General features: G+C 46.6%; 1 protein-coding gene across 5 annotated transcripts in view; it reads left to right on the top strand.

Annotated features, from left to right (window-relative positions):
* Positions 1–18,868, top strand: part of LOC139423155 (kirre like nephrin family adhesion molecule 3, like) — a 47,070-nt gene extending 28,202 nt beyond the window's left edge. The window contains exons 2-15 of one of the 5 annotated variants that reach the window (XM_071174892.1): positions 3,104–3,256; positions 4,122–4,271; positions 6,881–7,038; positions 9,194–9,344; positions 10,425–10,530; positions 11,320–11,468; positions 11,701–11,828; positions 13,109–13,235; positions 13,512–13,612; positions 14,381–14,579; positions 15,641–15,748; positions 16,040–16,176; positions 16,346–16,435; positions 16,641–18,868. In XM_071174892.1, the coding sequence (XP_071030993.1) occupies positions 3,104–3,256; positions 4,122–4,271; positions 6,881–7,038; positions 9,194–9,344; positions 10,425–10,530; positions 11,320–11,468; positions 11,701–11,828; positions 13,109–13,235; positions 13,512–13,612; positions 14,381–14,579; positions 15,641–15,748; positions 16,040–16,176; positions 16,346–16,435; positions 16,641–17,138 (2,255 nt within the window). In that variant the 3' untranslated portion in view covers positions 17,139–18,868. Of the gene's footprint in view, positions 1–3,103; positions 3,257–4,121; positions 4,272–6,880; positions 7,039–9,193; positions 9,345–10,424; positions 10,531–11,319; positions 11,469–11,700; positions 11,829–13,108; positions 13,236–13,511; positions 13,613–14,380; positions 14,580–15,640; positions 15,749–16,039; positions 16,177–16,324; positions 16,445–16,640 lie in introns of all 5 variants that reach the window. The other 4 variants (XM_071174883.1, XM_071174874.1, XM_071174866.1 and 1 more) reach the window with 4 other exon arrangements.
* Positions 18,869–22,881: the final 4,013 nt, after the last annotated feature.

Below are 22,881 nucleotides of genomic sequence, written 5' to 3'. Positions count from 1 at the left end.
CTCAAATCCCTTACAATTTGCTTGCCCTATTTATGCTACAACAAACACACACAGGCACACACTCAGAGGCACACACACACACACTAACCTCTGTGCATCCACTGCCGTGAAATGATATTCCGTTTAGAAAAATTGGGATTAAAATATGTTTTGACCTTGTACTGGAGGGATGCACACACACACACACACACACACACACACACACACACACACACACACACACACACACACACACACACACACACACACACACACACACACACACACACACACACACACACACACACACACACACACACACTAACCTCTGTGCATCCATCCTTTCCCAGGCAGAACTTGTACCATACCTACACAGACACAAACACACCTCCTCAATAAGGTGTTTAAAACAAATAAACCCACAGGTCATCCACCTTCCTTTTCAGTGTAGTTTCAATGGCAGCCAATTGACAAGGGACCCTCTGTAAGTAGACTGAATGTGTGTGTGTGTGTGTGTGTGTGTGTGTGTGTGTGTGTGTGTGTGTGTGTGTGTGTGTGTGTGTGTGTGTGTGTGTGTGTGTGTGTGTGTGTGTGTGTGTGTGTGTGTGTGTGTGTGTGTGAGAGAGAGAGAGACGGTAGACAGCAACACACAAGGACCACTTCACACCCACGGCCCCTCTCCCCTCCTGTCCTCTCCTTTACTCCCTCTCTCCCCTGTCAGAAATGTATTCATGTAATTAAGCTGCTAATACACCGTCAAGGAATTGGCTAATTCAGCAAGGAGGAATTAAAGGAATATGCAATGACTCATTAGCCAGCGGAGATGTTTTGTTGAGCATTCTCAATAAGGAATTTGGAATGCAATGAATCACTCCATGGTGTGAAGTAATTTGTCAGTCTGTATCACACAGGCTATATATAAAAATGTACCCATACGTGTGTGTGAGAGAAGAGAGAGAGAGAGAGAGAGAGAGAGAGAGAGACAGAGAGAGAGAGAGAGAGAGACAGACAGAGAGGGAGACAGAGAGGGAGACAGAGAGGGAGACAGAGAGAGGAAACAGAGAGAGAGAGAGAGAAAGAGAGAGAGAGAGAGAGTAAAAGAGGTAATAGATGTAATCCACTTCTAACAACCTGCCAGTGTGATAAAGGATGGCCCATTGTAAATATTTAGGTACTGTGGGCAAGATACGTAATTGCAATCAATGTTTATACTGCAGCAAACATAAAGAGGAAAATCCCCAACGCGCCATCCAGTGGAGAGGCCTATGAAAATGCTCGATATAGCAACAAAAAAAAACGAACATTAGGGACAGACAGCCTATAAAAGCAGCAGTTTTGAAGGCATGACTAGAAAATGTCAGCCTTTAACAAATGCTTAATAGCCTGAGCATGAAAACATTTCACTGCTCATTGACACTCAAATTGGACTCTTTTGATCTGCAGTCTATGACACAGACACATACACACACAGATTGATATGCTTATTTAAAGACATTAGCAATATGAAGGGAATTGGGGTTAGTGGACTTTCCTGGTGATATTCACTGCTATTATACATGATTCTCTCCATTTCTCCATCTTTCTCATCCTAAAAGGAGAAGAAAGGAGGAGAGTGCTTGGGCAGACGTGGGAAAGCAGTAGGTGTTAGAAGAGCTGCAAGCTGCAAGGCTTGAGCCATGGAGAACTCACGTTCCTGATGGACTAACTGTTTGGCAGGTCTGATTATACTGGAGGGAGGGAGGTTAGGGAAGTGGGGGAGGAGGAGAAGAACAGGGTTCAGTTAGTGGTCCTGGTCCAGCCCTAGATGAAGTGGATAATTGAGTAGGGAACAAACACCGCCAACCAACCTCGGAAGCCCCCTTTTGAAAAGAAAGAAAAGCTAGAGAGAATGATGGAGTGAGAGAGGAGAGGGGTGAGCGGGTTGAGAAGGAGAGAGAAAATCCTAGCTTCCCTCGGGGGGAAAAATCTGCTATTGAAAAGCTATTAAACTTGCATTTAGCAGGATTGATTGGAAATGAAGAGGCCTATTAAAAGAGAGGGACAAGAGGACAATAGCGCGTCTCTGGCCGCCGTATGTTGCCCTCCTTTCACCGGCTTTTCTTTCCCCAGGAGAGTCCCCCCACCCCCCAGCCTGTCTGTTTAAGCACTCCCACCCAGAGAACCATTGGAGAGGGGCTTAGCACTGAGTGAATAGAGCCCTCTTTATCTTCCCCCTGGCTCCCCCCCATTCTCCTATTGAGAGAGAGAGAGAGAGAGAGAGAGAGAGAGAGAGAGAGAGAGAGAGAGAGAGACAGAGAGCATTTAAAAAACAAAGTAAGGTTTTTTCTTTTAAGGGAAGGGGAGAGATAAAGCCAACCAAATCTATTCTCTCTCAGCCCCTTCCTCTCTTCATATCTCCCCCAATGGTTTAGCTCTACCTCTGGAGGGGAGCCATATTCTTCCTCTGCCAGTTGGGTTTGTAATATTCACTCTCCAGCATCGTGGCACAAACAGGGGGAAACAAGGAGTCGTATTCAAACTTTGTGTGTGTGTGTGTGTTTGTGCAGGTGTATGTTGCGACGCAAGTGGTGTGTGTTGTGAGTGTGGTTGAGTATTCCAGTGTGTGTGAGGGAAGGCGAGCCAACAGCTCTCCGTGTGTGTGTGTATGTTCGGTGTGTGTGTCCCATCTTTAACACAGCAATGGAACAGACAGAGGCAGGTGTCTTGGTTGACGTTGAGCAGGCTCAGACGGATGCTTCCCCTGGGACACTTAATGGAGTTTTGATTGTTTAACATCCATTTTAACAAAAAGCTCCCCCAAAGAGTGGCAGATTTCTCTCCTCCACGGTGTGCCTGTTTCGTGTCACCACGCGGTGGCTGCCATATGGTCTGGGGAAAGAGTTAAATAAGTCATGAGGCAGCTGACTCTTCCTGCTCAGCTCAGCCACCATTTTAAAGGGAAAATACATATTTTCAGCCTCCTCCATCCACCCCATGTAACAACATGGCAACATGTAAACAACAGAATGAACAGGCCAGTCCATTATGGGGCCAGGCTAAATATGGCCATGCATTTGGCTCAAGTAATGCTATTAGACTATATCATTACATGTTACTCATCAAACCTCCCCCGTTCTTCCAACAGCTACCCAAGCAGCCTACTTTTCCCAGCAGCCCCAAGACCAGGTAGTGGTGTCTGGCCAATCGGTGACTCTGCCCTGTGTTATCGTGGGGTACCGGGGAATGGTGCAGTGGACCAAAGACGGCCTGGCGCTGGGTGGAGAGAGAGATCTGCCAGGTATCTGATATGACCAACATCTTTCTGTGTGTCTCTCTCTCTCTGTCTCCCCCCTCACTCTCTCTGTCTCCCCCTCTATCTCTCGGACTCCCTCTCTCTGACCCCCCCCCCCCCCCTCTTTGTCTCCCCCTCTCTCTCTGTCTCCCTCTCTATCTCTCGGACTCCCTCTCTCTCTCTCTGACCCCCCCCCCCCTTTGTCTCCCCCCTCTCTCTGTCTCCCCCATCTCTCTCTTTCTCTTTGTCTTTCTCTCTCCCACTCTCGCTCCCCTACTTCTCTCTCTCCCCCCTGATCAATTCATGGTCTCATTAGGAAGCCTTGGCTCTCTGTCTGTCTGTCTACTCAAATTAATGGAGGTGGAGAGAAACAAATATACTGCAGACAGCCTTTCTACCTCAAACAGACAAAGAGCGTTTAATTTGTTGTTTAGCATTTTGAGGCTTCTGTACCAAGGTGAATAATCAATTGGCTGGTGTCACGCGCTGACATTTAGCTGTGTTCTGGACTAGTGGGAAGGGGGATGAGGCTCGGGGTTGACCTTAGACACTACATCTTGATTTTGTCTGTGCTTTAAAGGACAGTCAGTCGCCTCACGCCCCCGTCTCGCATGTAGCTGCTGCCTTCCCCTAGCCAGTCCCACGCTGCTCAGCCAACTGAATGGCTCAGTGCTTAACCGGGGGTGGTGCAGCACCATTTCCATTTATGTCTTAAAGGCCCTTGGCGTTTGTTTGTGGCGTGAGTCTGCTCATTTTGCAGTCTTTTCATTCCGGTTTGGGTTTGTTGTTCTGCTGGTGATTGTTGGGTTTGTTTTCTTGTTTTCTTTCCCATTCTCTGACTCACTGTATTCCTTGTGTTGGCTTAATGCAGGGTGGACACGCTACTCCTTAATGGGCGACCCGCTATCAGGCGAGCACAGCTTGATGATCGACTCGGCAGAGCTGGCTGATGACGCCGTGTACGAGTGTCAGGCTACGCAGGCCGGACTGCGCTCCCACCGAGCCAAGCTCACTGTTCTAGGTAAGATACACAGCTGCTGCACACACACCACAAACGGACACACACAGGGGAACCGTGATCCGCACAACAGCCCTCCAGCCAAAACCTGCAGGTTGGCTCTACAGAGGGAGATTGTCAGGCACCCATCTTCATTATGGTTCTGACACACAATAATATATACATAAAGTGTCTATGTGTGTTTGTGTGTGTGTGTGTGTGTGCGTGCGTGTATGTGGTTGCGAGATCCCTTTTTTGGGGTTTAGGGCTTCCAAGCCTGTTTTAGCCAGGCCGCTATGTTGGCATGAAAGATTATGATTATAGTGATTTGCTGCTTTCAGTAGTTAGCCCCAGTGCACCCAAAGGTCACATCCACTACTTAATTGGTCTACACTGAGATTAGAACAGGACACACAGATACACATTGCCACACACAGACACACTTCCCCATAATTCCATCAAGGCCATGTTAGTCCCCAGTGCAGATGCCCAGTAGCGGATCATTGGAGACATCTGTCCATCCTGTCCCCATCAGCAGCAGTGTGCCTCCCTCCCTCCCTATTCATTCAGATGGCACAGAGAGAGAGGAAGGCTGGTGTCAGGGGACTGCAAAGCTCTTCAATATGTTATGCTCCATGTCAGCCCTGCTGTTCTGGACTTAACTCTGACCGTGTGACAGAGAGCGCAAGTCACTATGTCAAAGTAACTGCTTAATGTGCCCTCCAATCCCTTACAATTTGCTTGCCCTATTTATGCTACAACAAACACACACAGGCACACACTCAGAGGCACACACACACACACACACACACACACACACACACACACACACACACACACACACACACACACACACACACACACACACACACACACACACACACACACACACACACACACACACACTTAAAATTATCACGGTTTCTATGTCTTGGGACTGTTTATGACATCACCTGCTGTTATCAACTTTCACAAATAACACCTGGAAAATGTATTTACTGCCGTATATCAGCCCTGTAAATATTTTTCAAACCCAACAGAGCCAGAAAAAAAAATGGTTTTCCCTTCAGTATCGATAATCAAGACTGTGGATGTCTAGGATAATGTGATTGCTGCAGTCACAAATGACTTGCGTGGACACTTAAAAAGTCAAGTTCTGCACAGTTAGCACATTTTACAGTGAGTCACAATATTTGTCAACCGTGGGGCAGCTTTTACATTAACGCAAAGTGAGTGATCTACATATTCACCAGGCATCCAGAGGTGGGGAGAGGAGGGTGGTGGTGGAGAGAGGGATGGCGGAGGGGAGGGTGAGAGGAGAGAGAGCGGCCACTCGTGGGACTCCAAGACAGTGAAACACTGCTGGCACCTGGTGGCCGATGGGGGAACCGGCAGCAGCACATTCGTTAGTCTTTACTGAGCGTCTCTCTGATGATCTGGCAAATACACCCAACGAAGCAGAGAGACAGTTACAGAAGACACTGGAGCCTCAGCTCTATGCACCAACAACAAGGCTAGGCTACTGTACTGTCTCCCCACTGCCCTGCTTGTTTCTGTCATTTTGTGAGCGTTTTGTAAGCAGCGAGACGAGGGAGAGAAGAAAAGGCAGCAAATGAAAGGTTGATCATGTGATTGGTTAGCGTGAGCGTGAGCCACCTCCGCAGTCACACTGACCTTAGCCTTTGTGGACAGAAAAGGAGGTAGATGTTGTTTCCTCAAGCCTTGTAGAATGTCCGCATTATGACAGGAACAAATCAAGCAGGGACCGGGGTGTGTGTGTAGGCCTGTTTCGAGAACACAGATACACAGAGTCTTGAAGTGTGTGTGTGTGTGTGTGTGTGTGTGTGTGTGTGTGTGTGTGTGTGTGTGTGTGTGTGTGTGTGTGTGTGTGTGTGTGTGTGTGTGTGTGTGTGTGTGTGTGTGTGTGTGTGTGTGTGTGTGTGTGTGTGTAAATCAATGCAGCCAGATGAGACCAAAGCAATCCGGCGCATTCAAAGGAGTCAATGGCGGGAGAGCAGCCAAGGGAGTCGACATGGAAATTAAAATCACCTAGCACTCGGATTCCATTAGTATCCGGGCCGCAGTGGCGGAAGGACCTTTGACAATTCAGATACACACACAGAAATTGGTTCAGCGGAGGGAGCAAGAGAGAGAGATAGACCGGGGCGCAGGCCCGTTGCTGTTTACGCCTGCTGTTATTGGTTGGGGAGATAGACGCCTTCATCAGGGGTGGCAGCGTGTGCGAAACCATGCAAATAAATGAACAAATAAGCAATTCAGATGAAACATCACTGGGCAGCAGTGGGAGTAAAAGAGAGTACTAATGCCAGTCTCAATGTTAAGAAGGAAAATGAAATAGCTCTTCTCTTTTTTTCTTCTCAAAGCCAAATGTTGTCGGTTTCCATTCCAGTCTACAAAGTAGAAACACACCTCGTGAACCAACGCGATGATGAAAGAATATTGTTTTCTCTGTGTGCAGTGGATGAATTGATGCAGCGTTAACACATCACATTAATCTCACTAGATGTTCCTCTCATTCAGAAGCTGTGTACTGTAAAAGGAGCTTTCAGTTTGGTGGGTTGTTTCTCTCCTCTAACATGAATGCGTTGTGTTTCCTCCTTCTCTCCCTGTAGTTCCCCCCACAGACCCGGTGGTGGAGGGAGGTCCTATCATACGTGTGAAGGCCCACACACCCTACAACCTCACCTGCCGCGCCTCGGGGGCCAAGCCTGCCGCCGAGATCACCTGGTACAGAGACGGAGAGGTCATGGACACGGCCATATACTCCAAGGTACAGAAAGACTACAGCATAATCAGATAACAGGTCGGGCCAGGGCAGGTTAGAGAGAGCAGGGCCATGCCCAACCTCATCAGGATCCACTAACAGCCACACAACACCAACACAGCACAGCAGAGTACAGCCGATCTCATCTAAGCAGGTAAGGCAAGGTACAGCAGAGCCCATCCAAGCAGGCCATGGCAGGGTACAGCCGAGCCAATCTAAGCAGGTAAGGCAAGGTACAGCAGAGCCCATCCAAGCAGGCCATGGCAGGGTACAGCCGAGCCAATCTAAGCAGGTAAGGCAAGGTACAGCAGAGCCCATCCAAGCAGGCCATGGCAGGGTACAGCCGAGCCAATCTAAGCAGGTAAGGCAAGGTACAGCAGAGCCCATCCAAGCAGGCCATGGCAGGGTACAGCCGAGCCAATCTAAGCAGGTAAGGCAAGGTACAGCAGAGCCCATCCAAGCAGGCCATGGCAGGTTACAGCCGAGCCCATCTAAGCAGGTAAGGCAAGGTACAGCAGCTACTCAAAATGCAGCAACTTTCTCTCAGCCAACTCTTCCTTTTCCGTTTCTCTGTTTTCTCTCTATTTTCTTCATTTTCTTTTCTATTTCTCCCTCTTTCTCTCTCAGGACCTGTTCTTTCTCTCCCTACCTCCCTCTCTGCAGTCACCCTCCCCCTTTTAACTCATACCTGAACCCCCCTCCTCTCTCCCCTACTCCCCCTCCCCTCGCACTCTAATGCACTGACACTACAACATAACTGGAGCATGCCAAAGCTCAGACAGGCATGAGCGTTTGATACAGTAGAATTTCTGCTGAGGAGAAATCACCCACAACAATGCCAAAACACAATGGGGGGACGCGCCAGAGCGTGAACCAGCCGCAGTCGGGAGAAAGTCACATTTGTCATGCTCTCTGACCACGCTAAACTATGCTAAATGACACATTTAAGGAGACTAGAGCCCACAGTGGAGAAAAGGAGGGGGACAGGAGTGGAGAGAAAGAGATAGGGAGAGAGAAAGTGGGAGTAAAATAAAGAAGGGTGGGAGATACTGAGATACAGTTCACTGAAAGAAAGAAAGAAAGGAAGAAAGAAAGAAGACGGGTGCTTTTAGAGAGAAGGAAGGCTAGAGTAGGTGAGGGGGAGGTAGAGAGGGGGAGAGGTGGCTTGGGGCAGAGTGAGGGGTGGTGACAGGGAGTGATGCGACTCGATCTAGCGTAAAAATGCTTTTTGTGTGTCTGGCTGAGGAAGTGATTCATTGATTCAGCTGTCTGTTTGTCCGTCCATCCAGGGAATGGGCTCTGCTCTGCTCTTGCCCTTTTCCAGAGCTGCCTGTGAGACAACCCTCCCCTGGCCCCCCCTCCTCACGGCTACAGCCCAGAAATACAGACACAGACACCTCTGCCATTACTGAACACTGTCTGACAGCACTGTGTGTGTGTGTGTGTGTGTGTGTGTGTGTGTGTGTGTGTGTGTGTGTGTGTGTGTGTGTGTGTGTGTGTGTGTGTGTGTGTGTGTGTGTGTGTGTCCTTCGAAAGCGACGGGCGATATCTCCAGAATCTACCCCTTTCCTCACTTAGGCGTATTGATTCCTGCGAGCAATAAATAGATCTCAAAGATGATGACAAACAAGGAGCGCTGACTGGGAGCACTCTCAGAAATGTGGGAACAGCACATATCCCCAGGCGCATCATAAAATATATGATTTAACTGCCATGCCAATGGACTGGATGGCAATTTGAATGCCTCACACGTCAGAAAGATAGGTCCCGCAGTGTCACACAGACACCCAGAGGGGGAAGACTCAGCAGGGCCTTTACATGAGGCTACACTTATTCTAAACCTTACTTCCCTACTTAAACCACTTTGTCTCTTTAGAGACCAAAATATATTAATTAATGGATGTAACCCAAGAGGTGAAATAAGGACTCATAACTCCCTCTGCATGTTTAACAGCTGTCTCTTGTCTGTCTTGGCCATTGAGATGTACAGTAAACATCGTAGATGTCTTGTCTCCATGTCTCTTGTCTGTCTTGGCCATTGAGATGTACAGTAAACATCGTAGATGTCTTGTCTCCATGTCTCTGGTCTGTCTTGGCCATTGAGATGTACAGTAAACATCGTAGATGTCTTATCTCCATGTCTCTGGTCTGTCTCTCCTAGACGCGGATGGAGGATGGGAAGAGAGAACTGGCTGTCAGTATGCTTCCTGTGGTGCCGGAGGACAAGGACTCTGGCCGTACCTACACCTGTCGCGTCCTCAACCCCGCCGCCCCCGCCGGACTCCAGACCTCCGTCACCATCAACGTCCAGCGTGAGTGTCCTCAGTGGCACTTAGTGTCCCCTTAGTGTCACTCCGTAGTGTCCTCGTCCCGCGTGATGAGGACACACCTAAGGTACAACACTCCCTAGTGTCCTCGTCCCAGTGATGGGGACACATTCGGGTACGAAACTCCGTAGTGTCCTCGTCCCAGTGACGGGGACACACCTTGGGTACAACACTCTGTCAGAGGACGGAGAACTCAGAGTTAAATACATTAAACTACCAACTATCACACTTGCATACTACTTAGTATGTACTGATGTACTGTCCATGGACACCAGTATGCTATTGTGGATGCTAGTATGCTAGTGTGGATATTGGGACATAGTCCTATAGGTAAAGTTTATAGTGACAAATATACTGCCAATAACGACAAGGTAGTAGCCTATACACATATATCATCTATAATATATTTATCTATATACTTTAGGCATTAGTTGAGGGCTTTGGTTGAATAAATACATTTCACCCAGCACCACTTTAGAGTTAATGGAAGAGTGGTTAGTTCTGCCTTCCTGCACATGCACTCGCTCACCCTTCAATGATTCATACACCAACCTCTCTGTGACAAACACACACCCCTTCATATAGGTCCTAGCTCAGTGACACATACCTCCAGTGTTCACAGAGCTTCCTTTAGTACTGCTGTCCTGTTCCTTCTCCCTTGACTGACACATATTCAGCCTTCATATACTGTAGAATCCTCCTGTAAAGGAGTGCGTAACTGGTGGCAGGGAAGTCAGACGCAGGAGAGCAGAACTAGGTAATAGCCGGAGCAGTTTAATACAAAAACCAGCGGCATAAAGAAATAACCAATATGGGTACAAACCCGACGCACACTAGTAATCATGTGCACAAGCACTTACAACAAATTCCACACAAAGACATGGATGGAACAGAGGGTTAAATACACAACAATTAATGAGGGAAATGAAAACCAGGTGTGTAGGAAAACAAGACAAAACAAACAAGGAGAGGAACCAACTTCGGTGGAAGTCGTGCCACCTCCATAGTGATAGATATGACACATACTATGTTCACCTCTCAGTAATGTTCCCCTCCATCCTGCAGACCCCCCATCGGTGACCCTGTCCGTCCAGCCCCAGACTGTCATGGAGGGAGCCAAGGTTCTGTTCATCTGCTCTGCCTCTGCCAACCCTGAGATCACAGGATACAGGTAAAAAACAGCACCTCAACCTACACTTTATTGGGTTCATTTCTTTCATAGAGTCAGTGTGTACTGCATTATTATGGAACTATTATCCTTTTAGTTGGTACAGTTTGGACTTTATCATTATGGCACAACTCAAAATTATCTAGTGACCCAAAGTGACATGGTAACCCAATATGTTCTGGTAAACCAAAGTGATCTTGTAACCCAATGTGATGTGGTAAATTGACCTTCCAACTTTATGTGAGCTGGTATTTTGACCTTCTACCCCTATGTGATGTGGTAAATTGACATTCTAACACTATGTGAGCTGGTATATTGGCCTTCTAATCCTATGTGAGCTGGTATATTGACCTTCTAACCCTATGTGAGCTGGTATATTGGCCTTCTAATCCTATGTGAGCTGGTATATTGACCTTCTAACCCTATGTGAGCTGGTAAATTGGCCTTCTAATCCTATGTGAGCTGGTAAATTGGCATTCTAACCCTATGTGATGTGGTAAATTGACATTCTAACCTTATGTGATGTGGTAAATTGACATTCTAACCCTATGTGATGTGGTAAATTGACATTCTAACCCTATGTGATGTGGGAAATTGACATTCTAACCCTATGTGATGTGGGAAATTGACATTCTAACCCTATGTGATGTGGTAAATTGACATTCTAACCCTATGTGATGTGGGAAATTGACATTCTAACCCTATGTGATGTGGGAAATTGACATTCTAACCCTATGTGATGTGGGAAATTGACATTCTAACCCTATGTGATGTGGTGATCTGGTGGTCCAGGTGGTCCAAGGGAGGAGTCCCGATCTCAGAGGCGAACGGGGACAGCCTGGAGGTGACGGTAGACCACTCGTACTTCACAGACCCTGTCTCCTGTGAGGTGTCCAACTCAGTGGGCAGCACCAACGTCAGCACCCTGGTGGATGTACAATGTGAGTGGAGCACATCAGTGTATCATAGTACTGTACTAGTAGCCTATAGTGTAATCCAAGTAGTGTGTCTGTGAACACATGTCCACCCTCGTCACAAGAGTTATCGTGTCTTTGGAGGATACTGTGTAATGTGCTTTATGCTTTGAAAATGCCTTAGGGGATATGATAAAGTCATAATGAATGGTGAATAAGGGCTGTATTAGTTCTGATGGTGTCCTGGGCTCCTCTACAGTTGGTCCCAGGCTGCTGTCGGAGCCCAAGCCCATGAACGTGGACATTGGGATGGACGCTGCCTTCACCTGCACCTGGACAGGCAACCCTCCCCTCACCCTGGCCTGGACCAAACAGGGCTCAAGCGTGGTAAGACAAGTACCCCAATCAATACTTATACTGTGTGTGTGTGTGTGTGTGTGTGTGTGTGTGTGTGTGTGTGTGTGTGTGTGTGTGTGTGTGTGTGTGTGTGTGTGTGTGTGTGTGTCGGATGCAAGTGTGTAATGAGAGAAAGCCCTCAGACATCAGAGCTAAACCTTCAGAGGCAGTGTATGTGATGACTGTCAGGTTCTCACACTGCTGAGAGCAGGGGAGGTGACACTCTGTCATAACAACGTGACCACTAAATCAATCACATCCACAGTTGAGACACACTAGTTAAAAACCAGCCGACACATTTCACATCCCACTCAGAGAACAGCTTCTCAAACCGCTCCTCAACCCGGACCAAGACACAACACAAAGAACATCTAGGGAGGAATATGTGAGGTAGCTTACAAACAGCCCAGTTCCACCTTTAGTTAGCGTCATCCTGGTTCAAGGTCTCCCACCCCACCCCAGGCAACACTATCAGCGCTATCTCCAGGGAGCCTCTCTCCCGGTGTTTAATCGGATTTCAGAGGCAGCTTTTGCTAAAAACGCCACCGCTAAAGAGAAGAGAGCTGCAGGACAGCAGGCGATGCTGTAAAAGCCACGCTGTCATCTCCATCTCCCAGACTGAACCAACGCTCTCCGGAAGAAAAGAACAGGCGGTGCTCTCTAATCCACACGCACCGTGGCCACCACGCCTCACACAGCTACCAGTAATGGATTCATTAGGTTACTCTCTAATTGTGGTTGAATAGAAAATGGTGAGTGGGAGTGAAAGGACGGAGGGAGGGAGAGGAGGGGCTTAGATGGAGAGGAAATGGATTAATCCCAGCTTGACGGAATGGTGGGATCAATGAGCTAACGAGTGCGCAAGTGTAGAGGGAACTGTAGCAGCCTCTAAAGGCTACGGCCCACTCACACCATGATAACGTTATGCTCTGCCGGCAACGTTTAATTAGGACAATCTCCACAGCAGCATGGTCACTCCAGAGGAGCCTGGCTGTAGCTGGAGTCAGAGCAGCAGTGGCTGGAGTGCTTCATGTCTGGGATTAAAGCCACAGCATTGTCACCAACATTAAATTAAACTGAAACAGAGTGTAGGAGCTGGAGAGACTGTACGTACGGCCACATCCGTTCTGCTGCAACAACTGCCCCAATGAACTGCTGCTAAAAAGACACTCACTCGCTCCCCTCCCTCTCCTCTTATCCCTCCTGTCCACCCCTCTCTCTCTGATTTCCCCTCCCCTCCTCTCCCTCCTACCCCTCCTCTCCCTCCCCAGGTGCTCAGTAATGGCAACACCCTGCAGCTGAAGGCTGTCACCCAGGAGGATGCTGGGACATATACCTGCAAGGCCATCGTTCCCCGCATCGGTGTGGCTGAGAGGGACGTCACGCTCACTGTCAACGGTAAGTCTCATATGAGTCTCAATAGTCTGAAAATAGGGCTAATTCAATATCACTTTCAACATGTTGTTTTTGGTTGACTTTTAGATGTAGAATATTAAAGATGCACGTTTGGTATTATCTATGTAGAATGCTTACTCAAGCATCATATGTGTCAACCATCTGACAATGCAATGTCTCAAAATCTCCCTCTTTCTCTCCCCCACGACTCTCTCACACAAACACTTTCTCTCTCTCTCTCTCTCTCTCTCTCTCTCTCTCTCTCTCTCTCTCTCTCAGGCCCACCTATCATTACAGCGGACGCCACACAGCACGCTGTCAAGCACTCCAAGGGCAAGCTAGAGTGCCTGGTGGGAAACAGCCCCCCGCCTGACAAGATTGTAAGTGAGCCTCTTGCCTTTTCCTGTCTTTCCTGTTTCAATGTTTCAATGTGTGTGTGTGTGTGTGTGTGTGTGTGTGTGTGTGTGTGTGTGTGTGTGTGTGTGTGTGTGTGCTTGCGTGCGTGCATGTGCTCACGCACACAAGCGTGTGCACATTTAATACACACTGCATCCCCCCACCTTCACACACACATCATCCCTTCACCACTCAATGGGGATGAGAGAGAGAGAGAGAGAGAGAGAGAGAGAGAGAGAGAGAGAGAGAGAGAGAGAGAACAGAAAGGTAACTAGATGGGGGGGGGCTTCTGCAGGCTGCAGCCAAACCACATGGCTCAATTAGCGCTGCATCCATCAGGCCTCGGTGGGCTGACCCGTCAGGTGACCCTGGGTGCGTGGGCAGCTCTGACAGAGGATAATTAGGGTCTGAGGGGGAGTGAGAGGCAGGCACCCCGTTGACCTTAACTAGCAGCAGGAGAGAGGCTTCAGCACCAACAAGAGCATCTTACACAGCCTCACAGGTCTGGCAGGGCTTAGAGGCTGACAGGGCTTACCTCCAGGGCAAGACGTAGGAGGCAATTTAGAGCTACGGCTCTTAGCAATGTCAGCCAGGTGGATGGAGAGGGAGGAAAATAGAGAGAAGGAAAGAGAGAGGGAAGGAGGGTGGTTGGTTAGAGGGATTGATCTAAGCATGGAAAGTAGTGGTTGATATGAGCTCTGACAGCGCTGCTAGCCACTCACCTGTTGTTCATCTCCCATCTTTCTCACTAGGTGTGGACGTTTGGAGACGTGACCCTCTCCTCGGGCTCCTCCGGTCGTTTCTCTGTCCAGACGGTGACCAGCGACCACGGGGTCCTGTCCTCCCTGGTCCTGTCTGAGACCCTGGCCCAGGACTTCCTACTCCGCTACAACTGCACCGCATGGAACCGCTTCGGTACAGGCACCGCGCTGGTCACCCTCAAGGAGCAAGGTACGGGTAGGAACTGGACAGGGGTCCTTATTATCTATGATCTCACACAGTCAGCACGACCAATCTCACTAAGACGAGCACTGTGGAGAGACGGTAATGGGAAGAGAGAGGGGTTAGATGAGGTCAAAGCAGAACTCCAATTGAGTGCTTATCTTAATAATACTATTTTAATCAATATCATTTAATCAGCAGATGGTGGGCCTTAATGAATACATTGGGCCCATAACATAGATATTGATCGGGGACTAAAGTCAATTAGATCAGGCCACAGGTGTCCTGGGGCCGAGTCGCCGGCGGTCCCTTAGCTCCCTCTCTCTCTCTAAGTGTGTGAGAGCCACCCTCTTCAAATTTACTTAAACCACAATTTACTTACTCACACACACACACATATGCACACACAAACACACACTCTGCACATTGGAGTTGGCGGGGGTAAGGAAGGAATGACTTTGTTGCAGTAGACACCAAAAATAAGGTCCTCGCCAGCAATTTACATCAAGGCAGCTCAGCCGGGGTCTCGGGAGAGTTGAGTGGTGCGCCGTATCTCTCTCCTGGAATCTCTAATTAGATTACTGTCTATTGCTTCATTGCATGTCAGGCCTTGTTACCCTTCTTCCAGAGAGATTAAACACAATAGCCGAGGCTGTGGGGACGCAGCGGGCTCTAAGTGTGTGTGTGTGTGTGTGTGTGTGTGTGTGTGTGTGTGTGTGTGTGTGTGTGTGTGTGTGTGTGTGTGTGTGTGTGTGTGTGTGTGTGTGTGTGTGTGTGTGTGTGTGTGTGTGTGCGTGCGTGCGTGCGTGCGTGCGTGCGTGCGTGCGTGCGTGCGTGCGTGCGTGCGTGCGTGCGTGCGTGCGTGCGTGCGTGTGTGTGTGTGTGTGTTTCTGAGGGACCATGAGACTTACTGCAGATGAATTTATATAGGAGCAGGCGTTGGCAGAGATTAGTTGGGGGGGAATGAGTAGAGTGGCGTTAGAATAGGAGACTGGATCTAGTCCTGCCTGTCTGTCTCTGATCAGTAGCATGATCCTGACACTTCTCTCTTTTCCTCTATCTCCTTACAGAGGCCCTGCCCATGATGATCATCATTGGGGCGGCAGTGGGCGGAGGGTGTGTCCTGCTTATCTGTGTCGTCACCCTGGTCTCTCTCTGCTGCAGGCACACCGGAAAAGGTGAGGTCGAAGGTCAGATATGGGCCATACTGGGGTTGGGCTACATTCCATGTCAACTCACCCTATTCAAGGAAATGAATTGACATTCAGTAAATGACTATTCACTCAATATTTTTCAATCAATGTGAACTGACTGAATTGAAATAGAACTGACCCCAACCCTTAGCGATGCATGGCTAGTTTCAACTTCATGAAAGGAGCACAATAAAATCATTTTCTATAAAGGCAACAGGCATGAAAAGCAGTATTGGAATCGTTTCTAAATCACCTGTCTCTTTTGAATCCTCACAGGTAAAAAGTGCACACGCCTCTCAAAGAGTGACATCAGAGTTCAGATTGTGCACAGCGACCACAACGCTACCCGTGGCAACGATGATGAGGAGGATGTCAAGGAGCCGATGGTAAATGCCTCCGTTCAATCACTTTCAGTAGGTTTTCAAATACCTTTTCATCTTTATATAACACATATACAGTATATAATGTATATTACTGTGATGATGTGATGATACACAGTACAGTCATTTTGTTGTGCTCATGTTCGTCTGAGTCTAAGATGTTCCACCTTTGTAATTGTAGGGCCTGTTGTTTACCCCTCAGGCCCCCAACAGCAGTGAGTCTCCTGGGACGTCCCGGACGGAACACAGTGACCTGCTGGAGGAGGACGAGGACGAGAGGTCCGACATCAAGGTAAAAACCGTAAGGAGAAACACTCACTTATACAATGTTTATACAATATACATGCATGGGAAAAAATGCAAACATTTGTTGAGCATTTGTTGCATGTGCAGATTTGCTGGGTGTTTTGAAAAAGTCTGAAATCTCTATATACATACTGTATCTTTAAAAGTGGTTTAACAACTTAATACCATGTTGTTATTTCCTCTCCCCTCAGGACCCCACTAACGGCTACTACAATGTGCATGCTCACGAGGACCGGGTGATCCGCAGTGGTTTCTCAGATTACGTGCCCAACCCCCGTCCTGTCTACACGCCATCCCAGCTGCCCTCCCCCAGCCCGCTGTACGGCCAGCACACAGTGGTGGCAGCCACACAGCCCCGAATCTACGACTTCTCCCACCGCTACGCCACCACCACAGGGGCCCGCTCCACCTACGAGCAGCAGCAGGCAGCGGCAGCCCAGCCCGGGGCCATCTACCCCACCGACCCAGTCTACAGTGGCTCTGCCTACCTGCCCACCGCCGCCACATACGGCCGAGCCTTCACCAGCTACGTCAAGCCCGCCTCCTACGAGAAGGTGGACGCCTACGATCAATCGGACCAGGCCAGCAAGGTGTCTAGCTCCTCCCGTTTCTCATATGCATCATCGCAGGTCTCCTCCCAGCAGTCCGACTACGGACGGCCGTCACAACGCATGCAGACTCACGTCTGATTGGACAGCGGAACAGGGGGTGGAGCACGGAGGGCCATGTAAAGGGGAAGCATTGGTCATCTCTATAGGAAGTGTGGCCAGACTAACATGAGGAGAGAGAACTGGATGGCTGGTCCTTCTCCTGGACACGTTTTGGAAGGAGATGTAGGTGACAGGGATTGCCTTCCTTATTTGTTATTCAGTTGTCATTCTGGGATTGAATGGTCCCAATGGAGTCCCAATGGAGTCCCAATGGAGTCAATGATTGTGATGTGCCACTCACATTCCCCATCAATAAATAATCTACTACAGTGTCTGCTACTTCAGAGATGAGCCTGCTATTCTGTCATGGCACTGGTTTTGTTTTACCAGTGAGGGGATGAGAGGAAGGCAAACTGGAAATCACCAGCTTTGGGTGGCCTAAACTAACTGGATGCTGGAGCCTAGCTAACATTTCTCAAAAAGAACAGACTGCTCAGACAAATAGAACTTCTAACAGACTATGAACAAAATTAAAAATACAGACGTCTTCATTTAAAAAAAATTTAAAAAAAGAGTCAACACATTGTGGTCATTTGGTGTTTGTCGGCATGTGAAAGGAGTTCTAAGCACATTCCTGTCTCTCTATCCATTTAAAGAAGCCTGAGCTCCACAATGGCAGCCATAAACCGCTCTGCAAAACAATACGTTTAGCTTGTGTGTGGGTTATCTGGGAGTGAAAGCAGAGTGAGGTATGGAGAGAATGTGTATCCTGGCCTTCACCTAATAGAGAGACAGCCTGTGTGTTACCGTTCTACCCTGGAGGACAAGAAAAGGAAATGGAAAAACCCAAAGATGGTGAGCTACAGTACATAGCAGTGTATTGAAAGAGTTAGGGATAGAGATGAATTCCTCTGGGTACTGTATTACTTCTGTGTTTACCAGATTGCTATTTCCAGAACAATCAGAGAATGTGGTTTGTAAAATGGTGGCAATCTTGAACTTGAATAATCTCAATGTGCAGTCTCAACTTGAACAGGCTAAGATGGGTTCTACTTGTGAAACTGTCCCTCTTCAGACACCATCCACACTCCAGTCTTTATGACACAATCAAGTAGCTTCAATATGTTTACAAAAACACAGTACTACCCTGAAATACTGACTAGATCAACTGTACAAATGGGTGAAGAAGGCCCATTCTTTCTCTGTTGCATGCAGATGATGTGTCTAGTGAAACTCTTCAGCATTTCTTTTCCATGTCCATTATGCTTGTTTGAGAGACTGCTTACTGCACCTGGCTCAGTTGCATTCCGGTTCTGGACACTACTGGAACCCTGTACTGCCATTTTGTGTCGAGAGCCGTGCTACCGGTCAGTCGGCCCAATTGGAAAACAAACGTCACTAAGTGAACCAAGTGATTTCAAAAAAGATCATCGCTCGTCTTTATTTTTATATTTTATATAAGCCTTAATGTACAGCTTGTAAGCTGATTTACTGTAAAGTATCTTTATATTATATATACATATAATTCTATATCTTGATTGATTTTATTTGGGTCCACAATTTCTCTCCTTCTGTTCCGTTGTTCATCAATCACTGAATGCAGAAAGATGAACTATGCTTTTTGGGAACACAACTAATTGCCATTTGTTGGTTTGGTTCATTTTGTTTTTTTTAATAATGTATTAAGGATTTTATTTGCTAAAAATGAGCTATTGTTGCTTGTAACTTTGTACACATATTTATATTTAAATAAAACCATTTCAGATAAAGACCAGCGTGGTTTGAGTACTGTACTGTACATTGGCACGGTGAGGAGATGCAGTGTGTGTGCTGTGCGTATGTCATGGGGGAACAGGTACAAACAAAGATGCTTATGTACCGAAGTTGATGAATACATAAATTAGAAGAGCTGTCTATGTTGATTCTCCTATTCCCGTGGTGGAGCGTAGCTTTTAATGAAGACAGATGTGATTGTAGATCTCCTACTGTCTGTGTATCCACCTCCTTACACCCACACGCCCAGCTCCCCTGGTAACAGGATATTGCTGTGACAAAGCTAGGTATAATGTGACAATATCAGCTTGTCATGTCACCTCGGTCTCTTGTTACATCTCGTCTCCAGATAGACATGCTCGTCACAGCAGGGAGGAGATGAGTGCTATGAGAGCTACACATTCACAACAGGCTGCTGTGTAAAGGGACATGGCCCCACAATAGACTCAGATAATACTTACTATGCAATAACTATTATGGGGCGGCAGGATAGCCTAGTGGTTAGAGCGTTGGACTAGTAGCCGGAAGGTTGCAAGTTCAAAACCCCCGAGCTGACAAGGTCAGATGAATCTGTCGTTCTGCCCCTGAACAGGCAGTTAACCCACTGTTCCTAGGCCATCATTGAAAATAAGAATTTGTTCTTAACTGACTTGCCTAGTAAAATAAATCTAATTAAAACAATTATAGAGACCTGAATCGGTCAATTACAAATGGAGGTAATTGACATGCAGAAGATTCAGGTATGTTTATTGTCTAGGATCCATAAATATTTTACAAAAAAATATATCTTCAACCTTTAACAATTAAAATCTCTTCAGCACTTCATCATTTACAAACATAATCGAGATCTTTGGGTTTTCAAGTCACAGTAAATGTACAAACACAAGACAAAATAGAGAGTGAAAGAAAACCAATGAAGAATCTGAACAGTTAAAAGCAGGACCAGGATTGTCCAATAAGAAGTCCACTGTTTGAGAGGGATGAGATGAACTCATTGTGTTGCTCCGTGCAAACAGCTAAACCCAATTGATTTTCTTGAGCTGCCGTGCGTAGGGGAGTGAAGACCCGCATCACCCTCAGCTCAACTGGCAAATGGAGACCATTTTAGCTAGCCTGTATATTGAGTTCTCCTAGAATACTAATGTGAGTAAAATGGCCAAGCATCTATAGGAATTGATAGGAACCTCCAAATTGCACTGTGCCCATTGACCCTCAGAGAGGAAGAGGCGAAGCGAGAGGTTTTACTCTGGTCAAAATCTGTCCACGAAAATAAGTCCATGAGGTGTCGAATTTGGTCAACAAACATTTTATTGCTAATTTGCAACGTGCCTCTTATTTGATGAAATATACATTTTGTAATACTTTGGTTATTACGAATGCACTGATATAAGTGGAAGCATGTGGCCTTTCTGCAACTTACCCAAAACAACTTTATATCAGAGTTGTGCCTATTTTCACAGAGGACTCATCATAGATATAACCCCTGTATCATGGGCATTGCCATTGAGGGCTTCCACTATTTTAAATTAGTCAACTGGGTGGGGATTCGAGAGTTGGAAGCGATCATCCAATGAAGAAGAAAATTGACTACTTTAAAATGGAGATAGCTAGGTTTGAGCAGTATACGGTATCCCGGGGTATTTAGAAATACGCTCGGTCTGATTTTCCAATTGAGTTGTTTTTGAATATCTGTACTTCTTAAATAAATATCTGTATTCAACTTATGCACTAGGTAATAGATAAAGCAGATCGCATTCATCATTTCCCGTTACATTATTTTTCACTATGAAGCCTGCATGTACTAGTTTCACAAAACAGCTGTTTGAGCCAGTCAAGTGCTTGTTTACAAAGAAGCACAACAAAGAAAACAGGAGCTTTGTGAGATGATTCACTCCTGCTTCACCATTTCCTGGTTGCTAAAACTAAATAATTGCCTAATTTCAGTTTGTGTGACAAACAAAATAAGATAGTATAGTGCAGATGATCATTGCACCATCTGTGAAATATACAGCATTTTCCATAACCAAGAATATTGTTTCAGTGGTTTGATGCTGTTATACAAAACGGAAAGTTGGAGACGCAAAAACAAAACTTAATAACGAGAAGCATAGAAATAGCCCACATAGAACAGGTCTACCGCTTCTTAGACTTGCTTTCAAGCAGAATGATCGATCTATAACTCACATTTATGTGAATTTGATCAGGTACCCAAAAAAGTAAATATTTCCATTTTAAGTGAGGTGGTCAATTTACAGGAAATGTACTGTTTGCCAGCTAGATATCTTATTACTATTAAGTTAACTAAGACGTGCCAGATAGCATTATCAAGTTAGCAAAACCTGGAAATAATGTAAGTGGCTAACATTAGCTTAAAAGATCAAGCTTCTCGGTAACAGCAGCAGAGACAATCCCCTCCTGGACTAAGATCCCTGTGATCTAAAATTAGTTTTGTGGTCTGAAAACTGCACTTTGAGATACCGTTGAAGTCAGAAGTTTACATACACCTTAGCCAAATACATTTAAACTTAGGTTTTCACAATTCCTGACATTTAATCCTAGTAAAAATTCCTCTCTTACGTCAGTTAGGATCACCACTTTAATTTCAGCTTGTATTTCTTCCATCTCATTCCCAATGGGTCAGAAGCATACACATACACTCAATTAGTATTTAGTAGAATTGCCTTTAAATTGTTTAACTTGGGTCAAACGTTCCAGGTAGCCTTCCCACAATAAATTGGGTTAATCTTGGCACATTCCTCCTGGTGTAACTGAGTCAGGTTTGTTGGCCTCCTTGCTCACACACAAAATGTTCTATAGGATTGAGGTCAAGGCTTTGTGATGGCCACTTCATTACCTTGACTTTGTTGTACTTAAGCCATTTTGCTTGGGGTCATTGTCCATTTGGAATTTTAACTTCCTGACTGATGTCTTGAGATGTTGCTTCAATATATCATTATCCTGCCTCATGATGCCATCTATTTTGTGAAGTGCACCAGTCACTCCTGCAGCAAAGCACCCCCACAACATGATGCGGCCACCCCCGTGCTTCACGGTTGGGATGGTGTTCTTCGGCTTGCATGCCTCCCCCTTTTTCCTCCAAAACTGAATGATGGTCATTATGGCCAAACAGTTCTATTTTTGTTTCATCAGACCAGAGGACATTCTCCAAAAAGTACGATCTTTGTCCCCATGTGCAGTTGCAATCCGTAGTCTGGCTTTTTTATGGCGGTTTTGGAGCAGTGGCTCCTTCCTTGCTGAGCGGCCTTTCAGGTTATGTCGATATAGGACTCGTTTTACTGTGGATATACAGTGCCTTGCGAAAGTATTCGGCCCCCTTGAACTTTGCGACCTTTTGCCACATTTCAGGCTTCAAACATAAAGATATAAAACTGTATTTTTTTGTGAAGAATCAACAACAAGTGGGACACAATCATGAAGTGGAACGACATTTATTGGATATGTCAAACTTTTTTAACAAATCAAAAACTGAAAAATTGGGCGTGCAAAATTATTCAGCCCCCTTAAGTTAATACTTTGTAGCGCCACCTTTTGCTGCGATTACAGCTGTAAGTCGCTTGGGGCATGTCTCTATCAGTTTTGCACATCGAGAGACTGAATTTTTTTCCCATTCCTCCTTGCAAAACAGCTCGAGCTCAGTGAGGTTGGATGGAGAGCATTTGTGAACAGCAGTTTTCAGTTCTTTCCACAGATTCTCGATTGGATTCAGGTCTGGACTTTGACTTGGCCATTCTAACACCTGGATATGTTTATTTTTGAACCATTCCATTGTAGATTTTGCTTTATGTTTTGGATCATTGTCTTGTTGGAAGACAAATCTCCGTCCCAGTCTCAGGTCTTTTGCAGACTCCATCAGGTTTTCTTCCAGAATGGTCCTGTATTTGGCTCCATCCATCTTCCCATCAATTTTAACCATCTTCCCTGTCCCTGCTGAAGAAAAGCAGGCCCAAACCATGATGCTGCCACCACCATGTTTGACAGTGGGGATGGT

Source organism: Oncorhynchus clarkii, chromosome 2, assembly GCF_045791955.1.
Source record: "Oncorhynchus clarkii lewisi isolate Uvic-CL-2024 chromosome 2, UVic_Ocla_1.0, whole genome shotgun sequence".
Classification (NCBI taxonomy): Eukaryota; Metazoa; Chordata; class Actinopteri; order Salmoniformes; family Salmonidae; genus Oncorhynchus; species Oncorhynchus clarkii.
The sequence above is the reverse complement of the archived record's forward strand: the minus strand, read 5'-3'. Positions and strand labels throughout refer to the sequence as shown.